This window comes from Babylonia areolata, chromosome 21 (assembly GCF_041734735.1).
Source record: "Babylonia areolata isolate BAREFJ2019XMU chromosome 21, ASM4173473v1, whole genome shotgun sequence".
In the NCBI taxonomy this organism is placed as follows: domain Eukaryota; kingdom Metazoa; phylum Mollusca; class Gastropoda; order Neogastropoda; family Buccinidae; genus Babylonia; species Babylonia areolata.
The window spans coordinates 3005258-3027430 of NC_134896.1; the positions used below are offsets into that span (position 1 = coordinate 3005258).

General features: G+C 43.2%; 1 protein-coding gene across 2 annotated transcripts in view; it reads left to right on the forward strand.

Annotated features, from left to right (window-relative positions):
- Positions 1–4790, forward strand: part of LOC143296269 (uncharacterized) — a 44031-nt gene extending 39241 nt beyond the window's left edge. For both annotated transcript variants that reach the window (XM_076608105.1, XM_076608107.1), the window contains exon 4: positions 179–4790. In XM_076608105.1, the coding sequence (XP_076464220.1) occupies positions 179–305 (127 nt within the window). In that variant the 3' untranslated portion in view covers positions 306–4790. The remainder of the gene's footprint in view (positions 1–178) is intronic.
- Positions 4791–22173: the final 17383 nt, after the last annotated feature.

The following is a 22173-nucleotide window of genomic DNA, read 5'->3' on the forward strand; positions in this document are numbered from 1 at the left end:
TAACAGTGTGGCTGAAACAAGGCTGTTAACATTTTGGCTGAAACAAGAGGTTTAACATTGTGGCTGAAACAAGAGGCTTAACATTGTGGTTGAAACAAAGCTGTTAACATTATGGCTGAAACAAAACTGTTCATGTGTGTGTCTGAAACAAGGCTGTTGATGTGTGTGTCTCCACCAGCTTCATGCAGAGGCACCATCTGGACCCGTACAACGTGATGACGGCGAAAGCCCTGTCCACCAAGGACTACCTGAACTGGCCCTTCACCGTGCTGTGGCGCAAATCTGGCTGGACACCTCCCGTCTGACCGTGAGGGCTTCTGGTGGGATGGTCCGCTTTTCTCTCTCTGTTTTCTTTGTTACGATGCTTATGATTGTGATTATAATAAAGCTGATTATGATTATGATGATGATTATTTTTTCATTGTTCTTATTGTTATGATAATTCATATTATTTTTGTTGTTGTTATTGTTGTAATCTTCAATTCTAATCGGAAAACAGAAAATCAGTTTCAATTTGGAAGAGAAACAGTAGATGTCAATTCATTCATGTACCTTGAAATAGAATTCATCAGATCTGGTACATTCTTTCAAACTAAAAAGAGAGGATTAATTATGATCACTCTGACCAGGCAATGTTTTCAGTTGTTACAATCTGCACAAAAACAGGAACTACCCTTACACGTTGTTTTAGACATGTATCAGAGCATGGTATATGGATTTGATTCCCGATTTATTTCAGACACGCTTTTCGCCTCAGTATGGTTACCTTCCTCAAAAATTGTTTTTAATCTATCAACAGCATTTGTGATTGTGTTTGGTTTTCACAAACATTCCATAGTAAGGATTTCTATTGCCAAAATGTGGCACAAAGTCTAAAAGATATCTACATTGAGTCATGGAGAAAAACATTTGAAGAGAGTACAAAATTTCTGTTTTATGGGAACATCAAACTAAACTCTTGTCAAGGAAACTATATGTCACATCTTGCAGATACATACATCATCCGTGAATAAAGTTTCAGTGCAGTAGTCATAAATTCCAGATGCATACATCATCCGTGAATAAAGTTTCGATGCAGTATTCATAAATTCCAGATACATACATCATCTGTTGATAAGTTTCGATGCAGTATTCATAAATTCCAGATACATACATCATCCGTAAATAAAGTTTTGATGCAGTATTCATAAATTCCAGATACATACATCATCCGTAAATAAAGTTTCAATGCAGTTGTCATAAATTCAAGATAGAACCAGGAAGAGAGAAAGTGGGAACACATCCTTTGCTAAATAATTCACACCATGCTGCATCAACACTTTTGTTAAGGTAAATATGAACAAAAGTAGGTCATTGTTTTTCAAAAAGGTGGATATTTTGGTATGAGAAAAAGATGGTTGTATAATGGCGTTACAGTGCCTGCAGTAAATGTGTAAAACTAAAAGTACCTTCGGATATTGTTAAAAACAACATATCATCTTTTAACAATATTTCCTTCAAACTGTTTATGTAAATATTTTACTCCCAAGTGCAGACTGTTGCACATTATGGCTCAGAAATATGGATGTTGAACAAAGCGGTTGTAAATTGTGAATCTGTACATTTATTTCCATTGAAAATGTTCTGTAGGTAGGTATGTGTACACCTAATGATCTGATGTACAGTGAAGTTGATAGAAATCCTACAGATATGAATTCAGCTGCTCACTGTATTCCTTGTTGGTTGGAATGGTTACAGAGGGAAGAGTTTCGGTTACCTTGTGAAGCTCATTAAATTTTGAATGAATTAGATGGTAGATGGAAAAAGAATTGTGTTTCTGTTGTGTGCAGTTGTTTGTTTGAATATTTGAATATGGTTTTTATTATGCACAGTGTGTTAGTATTTATTTCTGTTTTTCGTCAACGTTTAATTCATTGTAGATGGCAAAAGAAATGGCACTGACATATTCATATTAGTGATAGTTTTAATATGTATAGAACTTCTGTTACCCCTGAAGTAAAACTTACCTTTTGCCTATCATGGACAAACATTAAAAATATATAGCAACTAAATTTCGATTTGATGTATCTGATGTAATTGTACAATCAGGGAATTTAATGGAAAAAAAACAAAACTTTGTCCATTTTGTAAAGAATCAAAGTAAAATGAGTTACATTTTGTCTTGTATTGTCCAGCTCGTAGTGATATTATTCAAAAGGTTGCCTGCGATGGAGAGCAAGGAAATGCCCCGATGGTTATCACAGGCTTGCCGGTTCCCCTTTCGCTTGTACAAGTGAATGATAGATGCATCTTTGAAATCCTGGGGGATCGTCTCTTCTTTCCACATGAGTGAGTACAGCTGATGAAGCTTCTCAGTCAGCACAGTGCCTCCATCCTTGTAGACCTCTGCTGGTATGGAGTCTGAGCCAGGTGCTTTGCCACTGGATAGCAGACGGATTGCTTTCTGGGTCTCAAGAAGTGTTGGCGGATCGTCCAGTGCTTCGTTGGTGGGGACTTGTGGGAGACGGTCTATGGCTTCATCATTTATGGAGGAAGGGCGATTTAAGACACTGTTGAAGTGCTCAGCCCATCGTTCGAGAATGTTCTCCTTCTCGGTGATCAAGGTATTCCCATCTGCACTGAGGAGGGGGGATGATCCTGAGGATGTGGGGCCGTAGACTTCTTTTAAGGCATCATAGAACCTCTTCATATCGTGCCTCCACCACCACCACCACAATCAGGGAATTTAATGAAAAAAAAACAAAACTTTGTCCATTTTGTAAAGAATCAAAGTAAAATGAGTTACATTTTGTCTTGTATTGTCCAGCTCGTAGTGATATTATTCAAAAGTTTATCCCGTCAAAATATTACCAACATCCATGTGCCTTTAATTTTGTTGCTATCATCTGTTAAAGACAGTGATATTACACAATTTGTCAATTTTTTGGTACAATTCATTCATTTGAATTTGGAGATAATGTACTGGCTCAACAATATGATTCAAAAATAATTTTCATTTGGCGTGACCGTTGATTGTATGTATAATATTATGTGATGTACTTTTATGGCCATGTATACCCCTTCATGAGAGACCATGACCAAGTGATGAAGAAATGATTCGCATTCCCTGACACTGTTGTTGGGCTGTAAAATCACTTCCATAGCTTGCCACATTAGACGTTCAAGTTTTTTGAATGCCTTGTATTTTCTTCTTCTCCTTCTTCTTCCTCTTCTTCTGTGAAGAGTCATTGGGCGCCGCACAGAACTGTTCAGCAGATTCCTCCAGGTCTGTGGATTGTGTGTCAAAGCCTGGGTCTCTGCAAATGGTTTTCCTGTCCATTCTGCAGTGTTGTCAGTCCATCGTTGTTTTTTGTTGCTGTTTTTTCTTCTTCTTTTTTTTTCTGTCTTCCTTTCTGTCTCCCTTCCTCAACAGTTCCCTGGAGGAATGTTTTAGTAAGGTCATTGGATCTTGTTACATGATCACACCAACACAGTTTTCTTTTTTTTAACTGGTCTCAGCAGACTTTCGCATGGCACACTATGCTGCTCTTGATCACAACCTGCCAAGCCGTCGAAGAATCCCTTGTATGCACATAAAAACTGTTTTCTCTTTATACATGTATAAACTGTTTAACTATGATTGCACGTGTTGTTTTTATGTGTGTGTTCTGGAGGGTCAGAGTTGTTGCATCCAGAGGGAGACTGCGTATATTTCCTGGGTTTTGTCAGGTTCTTTTGTAGCATCAATGCTTGTTGGTTACTTTATGACTTGTGAGTTACTTGTTTGAGTTACAATGATTTTTTTCACACCCTCCAGGATAGAGCTGCGATGAGAGACTATTTCTGTTTTAACACCCTCAAGGGGAGAGTTGCTATGAGGGTCTATTTCTGTTTTAACACCCTCAAAGGGAGAGTTGCTATGAGGGTCTATTTCTGTTTTAACACCCTCAAGGGGAGAGTTGCTATGAGGGTCTATTTCTGTTTTAACACCCTCAAAGGGAGAGTTGCTATGAGGGTCTATTTCTGTCTACACACCATCCAGGGGAGAGTTGCTATGAGGGTCTATTTCTGTTTTAACACCCTCAAAGGGAGAGTTGCTATGAGGGTCTATTTCTGTTTTAACACCCTCAAAGGGAGAGTTGCTATGAGGGTCTATTTCTGTTTTAACACCCTCAAAGGGAGAGTTGCTATGAGGGTCTATTTCTGTTTTAACACCCTCAAGGGCAGAGTTGCTATGAGGGTCTATTTCCTCAAGGGGAGAGTTGCTATGAGGGTCTATTTCCTCAAGGGCAGAGTTGCTATGAGGGTCTATTTCTGTTTTAACACCCTCAAGGGCAGAGTTGCTATGAGGGTCTATTTCTGTTTTAACACCCTCAAAGGGAGAGTTGCTATGAGGGTCTATTTCTGTTTTAACACCCTCAAAGGGAGAGTTGCTATGAGGGTCTATTTCTGTCTACACACCATCCAGGGGAGAGTTGCTATGAGGGTCTATTTCTGTTTTAACACCCTCAAGGGGAGAGTTGCTATGAGGGTCTATTTCTGTTTTAACACCCTCAAGGGCAGAGTTGCTATGAGGGTCTATTTCTGTTTTAACACCCTCAAAGGGAGAGTTGCTATGAGGGTCTATTTCTGTTTTAACACCCTCAAAGGGAGAGTTGCTATGAGGGTCTATTTCTGTTTTAACACCCTCAAGGGAGAGTTGCTATGAGGGTCTATTTCTGTTTTAACACCCTCAAGGGGAGAGTTGCTATGAGGGTCTATTTCTGTTTTAACACCCTCAAAGGGAGAGTTGCTATGAGGGTCTATTTCTGTTTTAACACCCTCAAAGGGGAGAGTTGCTATGAGGGTCTATTTCTGTTTTAACACCCTCAAAGGGAGAGTTGCTATGAGGGTCTATTTCTGTTTTAACACCCTCAAAGGGAGAGTTGCTATGAGGGTCTATTTCTGTTTAAACACCCTCAAAGGGAGAGTTGCTATGAGGGTCTATTTCTGTTTTAACACCCTCAAGGGAGAGTTGCTATGAGGGTCTATTTCTGTTTTAACACCATCCAGGGGAGAGTTGCTATGAGGGTCTATTTCTGTTTTAACACCCTCAAAGGGAGAGTTGCTATGAGGGTCTATTTCTGTTTTAACACCCTCAAGGGGAGAGTTGCTATGAGGGTCTATTTCTGTTTTAACACCCTCAAGGGGAGAGTTGCTATGAGGGTCTATTTCCTCAAGGGGAGAGTTGCTATGAGGGTCTATTTCTGTTTTAACACCCCTCAAGGGCAGAGTTGCTATGAGGGTCTATTTCTGTTTTAACACCCTCAAAGGGAGAGTTGCTATGAGGGTCTATTTCTGTTTTAACACCCTCAAAGGGAGAGTTGCTATGAGGGTCTATTTCTGTCTACACACCATCCAGGGGAGAGTTGCTATGAGGGTCTATTTCTGTCTATACACCATCCAGGGGAGAGTTGCTATGAGGGTCTATTTCTGTTTTAACACCCTCAAGGGCAGAGTTGCTATGAGGGTCTATTTCTGTTTTAACACCCTCAAAGGGAGAGTTGCTATGAGGGTCTATTTCTGTTTTAACACCCTCAAGGGCAGAGTTGCTATGAGGGTCTATTTCTGTTTTAACACCCTCAAGGGCAGAGTTGCTATGAGGGTCTATTTCTGTCTACACACCATCCAGGGGAGAGTTGCTATGAGGGTCTATTTCTGTTTTAACACCCTCAAAGGGAGAGTTGCTATGAGGGTCTATTTCTGTCTACACACCATCCAGGGGAGAGTTGCTATGAGGGTCTATTTCTGTTTTAACACCCTCAAGGGCAGAGTTGCTATGAGGGTCTATTTCTGTTTTAACACCCTCAAGGGGAGAGTTGCTATGAGGGTCTATTTCTGTTTTAACACCCTCAAAGGGAGAGTTGCTATGAGGGTCTATTTCTGTTTTAACACCCTCAAGGGAGAGTTGCTATGAGGGTCTATTTCTGTCTACACACCATCCAGGGGAGAGTTGCTATGAGGGTCTATTTCTGTTTTAACACCCTCAAGGGCACAGTTGCTATGAGGGTCTATTTCTGTTTTAACACCCTCAAAGGGAGAGTTGCTATGAGGGTCTATTTCTGTTTTAACACCCTCAAGGGAGAGTTGCTATGAGGGTCTATTTCTGTTTTAACACCCTCAAGGGAAGAGTTGCTATGAGGGTCTATTTCTGTTTTAACACCCTCAAAGGGAGAGTTGCTATGAGGGTCTATTTCTGTTTTAACACCCTCAAAGGGAAGAGTTGCTATGAGGGTCTATTTCTGTTTTAACACCCTCAAAGGGAGAGTTGCTATGAGGGTCTATTTCTGTTTTAACACCATCCAGGGGAGAGTTGCTATGAGGGTCTATTTCTGTTTTAACACCCTCAAAGGGAGAGTTGCTATGAGGGTCTATTTCTGTTTTAACACCCTCAAAGGGAGAGTTGCTATGAGGGTCTATTTCTGTTTTAACACCCTCAAAGGGAGAGTTGCTATGAGGGTCTATTTCTGTTTTAACACCATCCAGGGGAGAGTTGCTATGAGGGTCTATTTCTGTTTTAACACCCTGAAGGGGAGAGTTGCTATGAGGGTCTATTTCTGTTTTAACACCCTCAAGGGGAGAGTTGCTATGAGGGTCTATTTCTGTTTTAACACCCTCAAAGGGAGAGTTGCTATGAGGGTCTATTTCTGTTTTAACACCCTCAAGGGGAGAGTTGCTATGAGGGTCTATTTCTGTTTTAACACCCTCAAAGGGAGAGTTGCTATGAGGGTCTATTTCTGTTTTAACACCCTCAAGGGGAGAGTTGCTATGAGGGTCTATTTCTGTTTTAACACCCTCAAGGGGAGAGTTGCTATGAGGGTCTATTTCTGTTTTAACACCCTCAAGGGGAGAGTTGCTATGAGGGTCTATTTCTGTTTTAACACCATCCAGGGGAGAGTTGCTATGAGGGTCTATTTCTGTTTTAACACCATCCAGGGGAGAGTTGCTATGAGGGTCTATTTCTGTTTTAACACCATCCAGGGGAGAGTTGCTATGAGGGTCTATTTCTGTTTTAACACCATCCAGGGGAGAGTTGCTATGAGGGTCTATTTCTGTTTTAACACCCTCAAAGGGAGAGTTGCTATGAGGGTCTATTTCTGTTTTAACACCATCCAGGGGAGAGTTGCTATGAGGGTCTATTTCTGTTTTAACACCATCCAGGGGAGAGTTGCTATGAGGGTCTATTTCTGTTTTAACACCCTCAAGGGGAGAGTTGCTATGAGGGTCTATTTCTGTCTACACACCATCCAGGGGAGAGTTGCTATGAGGGTCTATTTCTGTTTTAACACCCTCAAAGGGAGAGTTGCTATGAGGGTCTATTTCTGTTTTAACACCATCCAGGGGAGAGTTGCTATGACAGACTACCTCTGTTTACACACCATCCGAGGGAACTGCAGGGATGTTTTCTTGGACCTTGTCTGATGTATACATCACTTGTTGGATGTTATTGTAATGTTCATTCCGCATGGGAAATTTCAACACTTAGAATGACAATCTATGCAGTCCAAACAAAGTGATGTAAAATTGGGACTAAAGGAATTGACAGCATGAGTCAAATGCTATGCAGTTATTCCACGAAAATGATAATTTGTAATGCTGTTGGTAAATTTGAACATAAATTAAATCATTGAAAGTGAAAGGAAAAGGTTAATGCCTTTGTCATACTAGGTATAACACAACGTATATGCCGTTTTATACATTTTCTATCTGGTTCGTTTAGATTTCCAAATATAGCCAGGTTACTATGTATTTTATCTAGTTTCTCTGTTCTAGGTGATACATTCTAGCCCAAAGGGCAATATCCCCAGGTTAGAATGTATTTTATCAAGTTTCTCTGTTCTAGGTGATACATTCTAGCCCAAAGGGCAATATCCCCAGGTTAGAATGTATTTTATCTAGTTTCTCTGTTCTAGGTGATACATTCTAGCCCAAAGGGCAATATCCCCAGGTTAGAATGTATTTTATCTAGTTTCTCTGTTCTGGGTGATACATTCTAGCCCAAAGGGCAATAGACCCAGGTTACAGTGTATTTTATCTAGTTTCTCTGTTCAAGGTGATACATTCTAGCCCAAAGGGCAATATCCAGATTTCAGTGACAGCTATTTGCTTTGGCAGATTTCTGCTGTTGTTTGCAAACACGACTGGGTTGCATGAGCCATTTTAGCAGTGCTAAGTTTGATTAGCCTTTAGATTTTTCACAATCTGTGCTGATTCCATAAACTTAGGAGCATTCTTAGTGCTGAGCAAACTAAGCACAACTATGGTCTGTAATACTGAAGTTATCACTGCTGTGATCTGTCATGCTGAGGTTAGCACTGTGACGGTCTGTCATGTGGAAGTTAGCACTGCGATGATCTGTCATGCTGAAGTTATCACTGCTACGATAAGTCATGCTGAAGTTAACAATGTTATGATCTGTCATGTGGAAGTTAGCACTGCGACAATCTGTCATGCTGAAGTTATCACTGCTACGATAAGTCATGCTGAAGTTATCACTGCTATGGTAAGTCGTGCTGAAGTTATCACTGCTACGATCTGTCATGCTGAAGTTAGCACTGTTACAGTAAGTCATGCTAAGGTTATTACTGCGATGATCTGTCATGCTGAAGTTAACACTGCGACGATCTGTCATGCTGAAGTTAACACTGCGTTGACCGATCAAGCAGTGCAGCCGTGGTCAGGATAAATGGACATGGAGCATTCCTCCCCTTTTCTGGAAAAAGTTCATGTTTTTTTATGTATGCTTCATTCGCCCGATTGTTGACAGCAATGGTTGTGTGCCTTTTGTCTCATTTACAGAATAAAAGATTGCCAATGTATGATGTGCTAATGTCAGTGTCAGTGTGAGTGTGGAAGCGAGGTTGGGGATATCGGCCATTTCATTGATGATCTGTCCTCGTCATCATCTTCCTGGAGGCGGCTTTGGGGAGAGTGTTTTCCTTAGAACACGTCTTGGAACTGTTTCACGTTTACACACAGGGGAATGCACAAAAGCCCCGCACAGGCACAGACATTCTTGATAACCAGTAAACAGAGTGCAAAGACCCACTTTGAAGAGAAATTGCCTTCTGTTGGGATCCAAGCATTTTGAAGAACTAGTAACAAAATTAATGTCCATGTGGGCTGGCTGTCGGCTAGCTGTGCTTTGGTCAGACTGCTGGTGAGGATGGTCGGTCCTGGACCGTGCAGAAGTTACTGTTGTTCTAAGTGAAGGTCATATATTTTTTCTTTTATAATTCCTCTTGACTGATTATCGTGTCAGACGCTTTTGTTTATAAACGCCCAAAGTGTGTGGTATGTGAGTAAAGTTGGGGTTTCCGTTATCACAAAGAAGGCAACAGTCTGACACCCAATAAAGACAGTGGTCACCAGTTAGGACTGTGCCATCTCTGACAGCCATCATAAGGACGCGATTTGGTTGGGGCCTCAATGACAGCCATCATAAGGACACGATTGGGTCAGGGCCACAATGACAGCCATCATAAGGACAAGATTGGGTCAGGGCCACAATGACAGCCATCATAAGGACACGATTGGGTCAGGGCCACAATGACAGCCACCATAAGGACACGATTGGGTCAGGGCCACAATGACAGCCATCATAAGGACACGATTGGGTTAGGGCCACAATGACAGCCATCATAGGGGCCACAATGACTGCCATCATAAGGACATGATTGGGTCAGGGCCACAATGACAGCCACCATAAGGACACGATTGGGTCAGGGCCACAATGACAGCCATCATAAGGACACGATTGGGTCAGGGCCACAATGACAGCCACCATAAGGACACGATTGGGTTGGGGCCACAATGACTGCCATCATAAGGACACGATTGGGTCAGGGCCACAATGACAGCCATCATAGGGGCCACAATGACAGCCATCATAAGGACATGATTGGGTCAGGGCCACAATGACAGCCATCATAAGGACACGATTGGGTCAGGGCCACAATGACAGCCACCATAAGGACACGATTGGGTCAGGGCCACAATGAGCCATCATAAGGACACGATTGGGTTAGGGCCACAATGACAGCCATCATAAGGACACGATTGGGTTAGGGCCACAATGACAGCCATCATAAGGACACGATTGAGTTAGGGCCACAATGACAGCCATCATAAGGACACGATTGGGTCAGGGCCACAATGACAGCCATCATAAGGACACGATTGGGTCGGGGCCACAATGACAGCCATCATAAGGACACGATTGGGTCAGGGCCACAATGACAGCCATCATAAGGACACGATTGGGTCGGGGCCACAATGACAGCCATCATAAGGACACGATTGGGTTAGGGCCACAATGACAGCCATCATAAGGACACGATTGGGTTAGGGCCACAATGACAGCCATCATAAGGACACGATTGGATCAGGGCCACAATGACAGCCATCATAAGGACACGATTGGGTTAGGGCCACAATGACAGCCATCATAAGGACACGATTGGGTCAGGGCCACAATGACAGCCATCATAAGGACACGATTGGGTCAGGGCCACAATGACAGCCATCATAAGGACACGATTGGGTTAGGGCCACAATGACAGCCATCATAAGGACACGATTGGGTTAGGGCTACAACACCTGTTCACACTTTCCTCTCATCTGACACTGTCAGTTACCAGTCACACTAGGACAACATGTGACATTGTCAGTTACCAGTCACACTAGGACAACGTGTGACATTGTCAGTTACCAGTCACACGAGGACAACATGTGACATTGTCAGTTACCAGTCACACGACAACATGTGACATTGTCAGTTACCAGTCACACAAGGACAACATGTGACATTGTCAGTTACCAGCCACACGACAACATGTGACATTGTCAGTTACCAGTCACACGACAACATGTGACATTGTCAGTTACCAGTCACACGAGGACAACATGTGACATTGTCAGTTACCAGTCACACGACAACATGTGACATTGTCAGTTACCAGTTACACTGGGACAACGTGTGACATTGTCAGTTACCAGTCACACTAGGACAACATGTGACATTGTCAGTTACCAGTCACACTAGGACAACATGTAACATTGTCAGTTACCAGTCACACAAGGACAACGTGTGACATTGTCAGTTACCAGTCACACGAGGACAACATGTGACATTGTCAGTTACCAGTCACACTAGGACAACGTGTGACATTGTCAGTTACCAGTCACACTAGGACAACATGTGACATTGTCAGTTACCAGTCACACGAGGACAACATGTGACATTGTCAGTCACCAGTCACACGACAACATGTGACATTGTCAGTTACCAGTCACACGAGGACATGTGACATTGTCAGTTACCAGTCACATGAGGACAACATGTGACACTGTCAGTTACCAGTCACACGACAACATGTGACATTGTCAGTTACCAGTCACACAAGGACAACATGTGACATTGTCAGTTACCAGCCACACGACAACATGTGACATTGTCAGTTACCAGTCACACGACAACATGTGACATTGTCAGTTACCAGTCACACGAGGACAACATGTGACATTGTCAGTTACCAGTCACACGACAACATGTGACATTGTCAGTTACCAGTTACACTGGGACAACGTGTGACATTGTCAGTTACCAGTCACACTAGGACAACGTGTGACATTGTCAGTTACCAGTCACACGAGGACAACATGTGACATTGTCAGTTACCAGTCACACGAGGACAACATGTGACATTGTCAGTTACCAGTCACACGACAACATGTGACATGGTCAGTTACCAGTCACACGACAACGTGTGACATTGTCAGTCACCAGTCACACGACAACATGTGACATTGTCAGTTACCAGTCACATGAGGACAACATGTGACACTGTCAGTTACCAGTCACACGACAACATGTGACATGGTCAGTCACCAGTCACACGAGGACATGTGACATTGTCAGTTACCAGTCACATGAGGACAACATGTGACACTGTCAGTTACCAGTCACACGACAACATGTGACATTGTCAGTTACCAGTCACACAAGGACAACATGTGACATTGTCAGTTACCAGCCACACGACAACATGTGACATTGTCAGTTACCAGTCACACGACAACATGTGACATTGTCAGTTACCAGTCACACGAGGACAACATGTGACATTGTCAGTTACCAGTCACACGACAACATGTGACATTGTCAGTTACCAGTTACACTGGGACAACGTGTGACATTGTCAGTTACCAGTCACACTAGGACAACATGTGACATTGTCAGTTACCAGTCACACTAGGACAACATGTAACATTGTCAGTTACCAGTCACACAAGGACAACGTGTGACATTGTCAGTTACCAGTCACACGAGGACAACATGTGACATTGTCAGTTACCAGTCACACTAGGACAACGTGTGACATTGTCAGTTACCAGTCACACTAGGACAACATGTGACATTGTCAGTTACCAGTCACACGAGGACAACATGTGACATTGTCAGTCACCAGTCACACGACAACATGTGACATTGTCAGTTACCAGTCACACGAGGACATGTGACATTGTCAGTTACCAGTCACATGAGGACAACATGTGACACTGTCAGTTACCAGTCACACGACAACATGTGACATTGTCAGTTACCAGTCACACAAGGACAACATGTGACATTGTCAGTTACCAGCCACACGACAACATGTGACATTGTCAGTTACCAGTCACACGACAACATGTGACATTGTCAGTTACCAGTCACACGAGGACAACATGTGACATTGTCAGTTACCAGTCACACGACAACATGTGACATTGTCAGTTACCAGTTACACTGGGACAACGTGTGACATTGTCAGTTACCAGTCACACTAGGACAACGTGTGACATTGTCAGTTACCAGTCACACGAGGACAACATGTGACATTGTCAGTTACCAGTCACACGAGGACAACATGTGACATTGTCAGTTACCAGTCACACGACAACATGTGACATGGTCAGTTACCAGTCACACGACAACGTGTGACATTGTCAGTCACCAGTCACACGACAACATGTGACATTGTCAGTTACCAGTCACATGAGGACAACATGTGACACTGTCAGTTACCAGTCACACGACAACATGTGACATGGTCAGTCACCAGTCACACGAGGACATGTGACATTGTCAGTTACCAGTCACATGAGGACAACATGTGACACTGTCAGTTACCAGTCACACGACAACATGTGACATTGTCAGTTACCAGTCACACAAGGACAACATGTGACATTGTCAGTTACCAGCCACACGACAACATGTGACATTGTCAGTTACCAGTCACACGACAACATGTGACATTGTCAGTTACCAGTCACACGAGGACAACATGTGACATTGTCAGTTACCAGTCACACGACAACATGTGACATTGTCAGTTACCAGTTACACTGGGACAACGTGTGACATTGTCAGTTACCAGTCACACTAGGACAACATGTGACATTGTCAGTTACCAGTCACACTAGGACAACATGTAACATTGTCAGTTACCAGTCACACTAGGACAACGTGTGACATTGTCAGTTACCAGTCACACGAGGACAACATGTGACATTGTCAGTTACCAGTCACACTAGGACAACGTGTGACATTGTCAGTTACCAGTCACACTAGGACAACATGTGACATTGTCAGTTACCAGTCACACGAGGACAACATGTGACATTGTCAGTCACCAGTCACACGACAACATGTGACATTGTCAGTTACCAGTCACACGAGGACATGTGACATTGTCAGTTACCAGTCACATGAGGACAACATGTGACACTGTCAGTTACCAGTCACACGACAACATGTGACATTGTCAGTTACCAGTCACACAAGGACAACATGTGACATTGTCAGTTACCAGCCACACGACAACATGTGACATTGTCAGTTACCAGTCACACGACAACATGTGACATTGTCAGTTACCAGTCACACGAGGACAACATGTGACATTGTCAGTTACCAGTCACACGACAACATGTGACATTGTCAGTTACCAGTTACACTGGGACAACGTGTGACATTGTCAGTTACCAGTCACACTAGGACAACGTGTGACATTGTCAGTTACCAGTCACACGAGGACAACATGTGACATTGTCAGTTACCAGTCACACGAGGACAACATGTGACATTGTCAGTTACCAGTCACACGACAACATGTGACATGGTCAGTTACCAGTCACACGACAACGTGTGACATTGTCAGTCACCAGTCACACGACAACATGTGACATTGTCAGTTACCAGTCACATGAGGACAACATGTGACACTGTCAGTTACCAGTCACACGACAACATGTGACATTGTCAGTTACCAGTCACACGAGGACAACGTGTGACATTGTCAGTTACCAGTCACACGAGGACAACATGTGACATTGTCAGTCACCAGTCACACGACAACATGTGACATTGTCAGTTACCAGTCACACGAGGACAACATGTGACATTGTCAGTTACCAGTCACACGACAACATGTGACATGGTCAGTTACCAGTCACACGACAACGTGTGACATTGTCAGTCACCAGTCACACGACAACATGTGACATTGTCAGTTACCAGTCACACGAGGACAACATGTGACATTGTCAGTTACCAGTCACACGACAACATGTGACATGGTCAGTTACCAGTCACACGACAACGTGTGACATTGTCAGTCACCAGTCACACGACAACATGTGACATTGTCAGTTACCAGTCACATGAGGACAACATGTGACACTGTCAGTTACCAGTCACACGACAACATGTGACATGGTCAGTCACCAGTCACACGAGGACATGTGACATTGTCAGTTACCAGTCACATGAGGACAACATGTGACACTGTCAGTTACCAGTCACACGACAACATGTGACATTGTCAGTTACCAGTCACACAAGGACAACATGTGACATTGTCAGTTACCAGCCACACGACAACATGTGACATTGTCAGTTACCAGTCACACGACAACATGTGACATTGTCAGTTACCAGTCACACGAGGACAACATGTGACATTGTCAGTTACCAGTCACACGACAACATGTGACATTGTCAGTTACCAGTTACACTGGGACAACGTGTGACATTGTCAGTTACCAGTCACACTAGGACAACATGTGACATTGTCAGTTACCAGTCACACTAGGACAACATGTAACATTGTCAGTTACCAGTCACACTAGGACAACGTGTGACATTGTCAGTTACCAGTCACACGAGGACAACATGTGACATTGTCAGTTACCAGTCACACTAGGACAACGTGTGACATTGTCAGTTACCAGTCACACTAGGACAACATGTGACATTGTCAGTTACCAGTCACACGAGGACAACATGTGACATTGTCAGTCACCAGTCACACGACAACATGTGACATTGTCAGTTACCAGTCACACGAGGACATGTGACATTGTCAGTTACCAGTCACATGAGGACAACATGTGACACTGTCAGTTACCAGTCACACGACAACATGTGACATTGTCAGTTACCAGTCACACAAGGACAACATGTGACATTGTCAGTTACCAGCCACACGACAACATGTGACATTGTCAGTTACCAGTCACACGACAACATGTGACATTGTCAGTTACCAGTCACACGAGGACAACATGTGACATTGTCAGTTACCAGTCACACGACAACATGTGACATTGTCAGTTACCAGTTACACTGGGACAACGTGTGACATTGTCAGTTACCAGTCACACTAGGACAACGTGTGACATTGTCAGTTACCAGTCACACGAGGACAACATGTGACATTGTCAGTTACCAGTCACACGAGGACAACATGTGACATTGTCAGTTACCAGTCACACGACAACATGTGACATGGTCAGTTACCAGTCACACGACAACGTGTGACATTGTCAGTCACCAGTCACACGACAACATGTGACATTGTCAGTTACCAGTCACATGAGGACAACATGTGACACTGTCAGTTACCAGTCACACGACAACATGTGACATTGTCAGTTACCAGTCACACGAGGACAACGTGTGACATTGTCAGTTACCAGTCACACGAGGACAACATGTGACATTGTCAGTCACCAGTCACACGACAACATGTGACATTGTCAGTTACCAGTCACACGAGGACAACATGTGACATTGTCAGTTACCAGTCACACGACAACATGTGACATTGTCAGTTACCAGTCACATGAGGACAACATGTGACATTGTCAGTTACCAGTTACACTGGGACAACGTGTGACATTGTCAGTTACCAGTCACACTAGGACAACATGTGAAAATGTCAGTTACCAGTCACACTAGGACAACGTATGACATTGTCAGTTACCAGTCACACTAGGACAACATGTGACATTGTCAGTTACCAGCCACACGACAACATGTGACATTGTCAGTTACCAGTCACACGGCAACATGTGACATTGTCAGTTACCAGTCACATGAGGACAACATGTGACATTGTCAGTTACCAGTTACACTGGGACAACGTGTGACATTGTCAGTTACCAGTCACACTAGGACAACATGTGAAATTGTCAGTTACCAGTCACACTAGGACAACGTATGACATTGTCAGTTACCAGTCACACGACAACATGTGACATTGTCAGTTACCAGTCACACTAGGACAACATGTGACATTGTCAGTTACCAGTCACACGACAACATGTGACATTGTCAGTTACCAGTCACACGACAACATGTGACATTGTCAGTTACCAGTTACACTGGGACAACGTGTGACATTGTCAGTTACCAGTCACACTGGGACAACATGTGACATTGTCAGTTACCAGTCACACTAGGACAACGTATGACATTGTCAGTTACCAGTCACACTGGGACAACATGTGACATTGTCATTTACCAGTCACACTGGGACAACATGTGACATTGTCAGTTACCAGTCACACTAGGACAACGTGTGACATTGTCAGTTACCAGTCACACGACAACATGTGACATTGTCAGTTACCAGTTACACTGGGACAACGTGTGACATTGTCAGTTACCAGTCACACGACAACATGTGACATTGTCAGTTACCAGTTACACTAGGACAACGTATGACATTGTCAGTTACCAGTCACACTGGGACAACATGTGACATTGTCAGTTACCAGTCACACTGGGACAACGTGTGACATTGTCAGTTACCAGTCACACGACAACATGTGACATTGTCAGTTACCAGTCACACTAGGACAACGTGTGACATTGTCAGTTTCCAGTCACACGACAACATGTGACATTGTCAGTTACCAGTCACACTAGGACAACGTGTGACATTGTCAGTTACCAGTCACACGACAACATGTGACATTGTCAGTTACCAGTCACACGAGGACAACATGTGACATTGTCAGTCACCAGTCACACGACAACATGTGACATTGTCAGTTACCAGTCACACTAGGACAACATGTGACATTGTCAGTCACCAGTCACACGACAACATGTGACATTGTCAGTTACCAGTCACACTAGGACAACGTGTGACATTGTCAGTTACCAGTCACACTAGGACAACATGTGACATTGTCAGTTACCAGTCACACGAGGACAACGTGTGACATTGTCAGTTACCAGTCACACGAGGACAACATGTGACATTGTCAGTTACCAGTCACACTAGGACAACGTGTGACATTGTCAGTTACCAGTCACACTAGGACAACATGTGACATTGCCAGTTACCAGTCACACGAGGACAACGTGTGACATTGTCAGTTACCAGTCACACTAGGACAACGTGTGACATTGTCAGTTACCAGTCACACGAGGACAACACCGACAACCACACACAGCCGAGTGGTTAAAGCGTTGGACTTTCAATCTGAGGAGCCTGGGTTCCATCCTGATAACGGCGCCTGGTGGGTAAAGGGTGGAAAGAGTTCTCATCCCCCAGGGCAACAGATGTGCAGACCGGCTTGTACCTGAACCCCCTTCTTGTGTATTCACATGCAAAAGATCAGATACGCGCAATAAAGATCCAGTGATCAGTGTCAGTGGGGTATGGGAATACGAACATAATCAACATGCACACCTCGAAAACAGAGTATATCTGCCTATATGGCGGGGGTAGAAACGGCTAATCACTTACAACTTGCTTCGAGGTAGGAGGGAACGGGTGTGTGGTGGAGCAGGGGGTGGGAGTTGCAGGATATCACCAGCTGGAACTGTAACACATGTTACAGCTTTCGTTTACACTGGCACTGTGCCAGATTGACGCTTACATGGGGACAACAACCAGGGTTAGGATTATGGCACACTCGGCACGTTTCTATATTTTGTGTGACCATCATCCCCAACACACCATTGACACGTTTTCTGTGCTTGGTGTGATCATCATCCCCAACACACCAGTGACACGTTTCTATGCTTAGTGTGAACATCATCCCTAACACACTAGTGACACGTTTACTATGCATGGTGTGAACATCATCCCCAACACACCAGTGACACGTTTTCTATGCTTAGTGTGATCATCATCCCCAACACACCAGTAACACGTTTTCTATGCTTGGTGTGAACATCATACCCAACACACCAGTGACACGTTTTCTATGCTTGGTGTGAACATCATCCCCAACACACCAGTGACACGTTTTCTATGCTTAGTGTGATCATCATCCCCAACACACCAGTAACACGTTTTCTATGCTTGGTGTGAACATCATCCCCAACACACTAGTGACACGTTTTCTATGCTTGGTGTGATCATCATCCCCAACACACTAGTGACACGTTTTCTATGCTTGGTGTGAACATCATCCCTAAGACACCAGTGACATGTTTTCTATGCTTGGTGTGATTATCATCCCCAACACACCAGTGACACGTTTTCTATGCTTAGTGTGATCATCATCCCCAACACACTAGTGACACGTTTTCTATGCTTGGTGTGAACATCATCCCCAACACACCAGTGACACGTTTTCTATGCTTGGTGTGAACATCATCCCCAACACACCAGTGACACGTTTTCTATGCTTAGTGTGATCATCATCCCCAACACACCAGTAACACGTTTTCTATGCTTGGTGTGAACATCATCCCCAACACACTAGTGACACGTTTTCTATGCTTGGTGTGATCATCATCCCCAACACACTAGTGACACGTTTTCTATGCTTGGTGTGAACATCATCCCTAAGACACCAGTGACATGTTTTCTATGCTTGGTGTGATTATCATCCCCAACACACCAGTGACACGTTTTCTATGCTTGGTGTGAACATCATCCCCAACACACCAGTGACACGTTTTCTATGCTTGGTGTGAACATCATCCCCAACACACCAGTGACACGTTTTCTATGCTTGATGTGATCATCATCCCCAACAAATAAAGAGTGCTAACTCTCTTCAAACACAAGGCACACAACTTCAAGTCAATGCTGCTTTCGCTACTGGTTCAGATGGCACTCAGAGAAGTAAAAGGTAGATTGGAACAAACGCAAGACACTTCCTCAAAACAGGAAGCTCCGGACTTGTCCCCAAATCGATCATTTGTCATGTGCACACAGCGTGACCTTACTCACAACCCACACGTGTTTCCTACCTCATCTCCAGCCCACCAACCCTCCACATCAACACAAATTCAGTGCAGTTTTTGACACGCATGAGTGCATCTCTATCGAGTGTGTGCGTGCGTGTTACGCCCGACTTGGCAGGGAGACATCATTTCCTGTTTTTACAATAGTAATTTGAGCAAGTGTTTTTTTATCGTGACATTTTTTTTTCTTTAATCTTTTTGTCTTATTTCTAGCTGTATTGTTAAATGTGCTTAAAGCCGTAGAATAAAAGCTATATAAATGCACATCTTATTATTATTATTTGTGGATTGTGATGATGTTCATACATATCGTAGTTTAGACTCTCTCTCTCTCTCTCTCTCTCTCTGTCTGTGTGAGAGAGAATTTCGGGAGGGGACTGACAATGTAGTGAGCGATATTAATATTATTGCAGTGTAGTTATTTCAGATCCTGTTATCTACCTAATAGCTGTACTATATGTACATATCCCTGCATGCACGAATGCATTCAACACAAAGCTTTTGGCTCAGTGCTGTGACAGTTTTGCAGCTGACAAGCTGAACCAGTTTAAGGTTTCCACCCACCCCCCCTGGTCCCCCACCCCCCTTTCAATATTTCCTGCACTTCCTCCCCTCTCTGTACGTCAATGTCTCTCTTTTCATTGCGTTGTAGGAAAATAATTATAATGGGCACTTTTACAGACCAGCTCTGTCTCTCTCGCTGTGCTGGAGTAAAAACACACAGATGCAACTGAACCACAATAACTACGTCCCCCCCGTGTGCACTCCAACCCCCATCTTTACACACACACCCTCCATTTCCTCCACGCGCATAACGTTGTGACGTCAAGCTTCTCTCTCTCTCTCTCTCTCTCGTTGAAATATCACAAAAGGGCAGACACGGAATTCAGATGATTCCAGGAGCAGTAAAATTGTTTTTGATGTTATTTGCGGATGATATTGTGCTTTTGTCTGATACGGCCATTGGGTTGCAGAACCAACTAACTGTTTTAAAGCAAGAAGCAGACAGACTGCGGCTAACTGTAAATTTTGAAAAAACTAATGTGATAGTTTTTCGAAATGGGGGCCACCTTTCAGCACATGAAAAATGGTTTTATGGTGATAAAGAGTTAATAGTGACGAATTCCTATAAGTACCTGGGGATGTTATTTACCACGAAATTGAGTCTGTCGTCTGCTTGGGCTGAAACAAGCAAAAAAGGGAAAAAAGGGGTAATAGAAATTATCAAATCTTTTCGGAAGCTACATTCCATTGATATGAGCTTTTTCTGGAAATTGTTTGACACACAAGTTGAACCGGTTTTGACCTATGCAGCAGAAATTTGGGGACTTTTGATTAACAGTCAACTCGAAAGGGTGCACACATTTGCTATTAAACGTTTTCTCGGCGTTCCACTACACTCATCAAACACAGCACTATATGGGGAAACCGGCAGATATCCACTGTATGTTAAGACTTTCGTTAAATGTGTAAAGTATTGGATTAAGCTGACAAGGCTACCGGCTTCCAGATTATGTAAGCAAGCGTATGAGATGATGCTACTGCAAGAAGAGAGAGGCAAACAAAACTGGGTTTATCAAATCAAAAAAACTCTAACTGAACATGGATTTGGACTTGTTTGGATGTGTCAAGGAGTGGGTTACGAAAATGTGTTTATCTCAGAATTTAAAGATAGATTGATAGCGTGCTATAAACAAAATTGGCATGGAGAAATGGAAAGTAATGATAAATATAGCTGGTTCTTTTCCTTCAAGACAGCATTTCAAACAGAAAGATATATTTCAATCATAACAAACAGGTAGCACAGAGTCAATCTTGCTAGATTTAGATTGAGAACAGTCGGGCTGAATGCTAATAAAAGATGGTTTGAGACAGGTGGATTAACATCTCCTTGTCCAATGTGTGGCGAGAGTAAAGAAGATGAGATACATTTCATGTTCAGTTGCAAAGGATACGAGGAGGTTCGGGAAAACTGTACACTCTTTAAAACAGCTGCAGCAAAGAGGAAAGACCTGGTCAGTGTCTTAACATCAAATGACGAAAATATTATCCTCTCAGTTGCAAAATACGTCTCAGAGGCAGTAGATACACGGAAAAAGAAAATAAATAATCAAAACGCCCGTTAATTCAAAATATGTGCAAACATTAATGGTTTCCAAAATAATTTCTTTGAGGGTCAAAATAGAAGCAGATAGAATTAGTATTTGGATGGTCAATCTGATGATGATGATGTTGTTATTTTTTTGTGTGCAATTTGTTGGCTGTTGTTTATTGATATAACCTTTGTAACATTAGGTGTGTTAGTTTTTGTTTTTGTTTTGTTTTACTTTTTCAAATGATTGGATAAAACGACACTGTAACTTCCTCTGTACCCCCCTGTCACATGGGCTGTTAAGCTAATGACAGTAAAGAATCAAAGTGTCAAACTCTCTCTCTCTCTCTCTCTCTCTCTCTCTCTCTCTCTCTCTCTCTCGTCCTTTCAGGCATCGTGTTTGACGTGGGTTCATGTAAACACAAAGTATACATACAACTGTTGGTCCCCCCAACTTTTCTGAGTCAGTTCTGACGTCACGAAGTTTTCCCACTGGAGGTCATTTCAAGTCAGTCTAGAC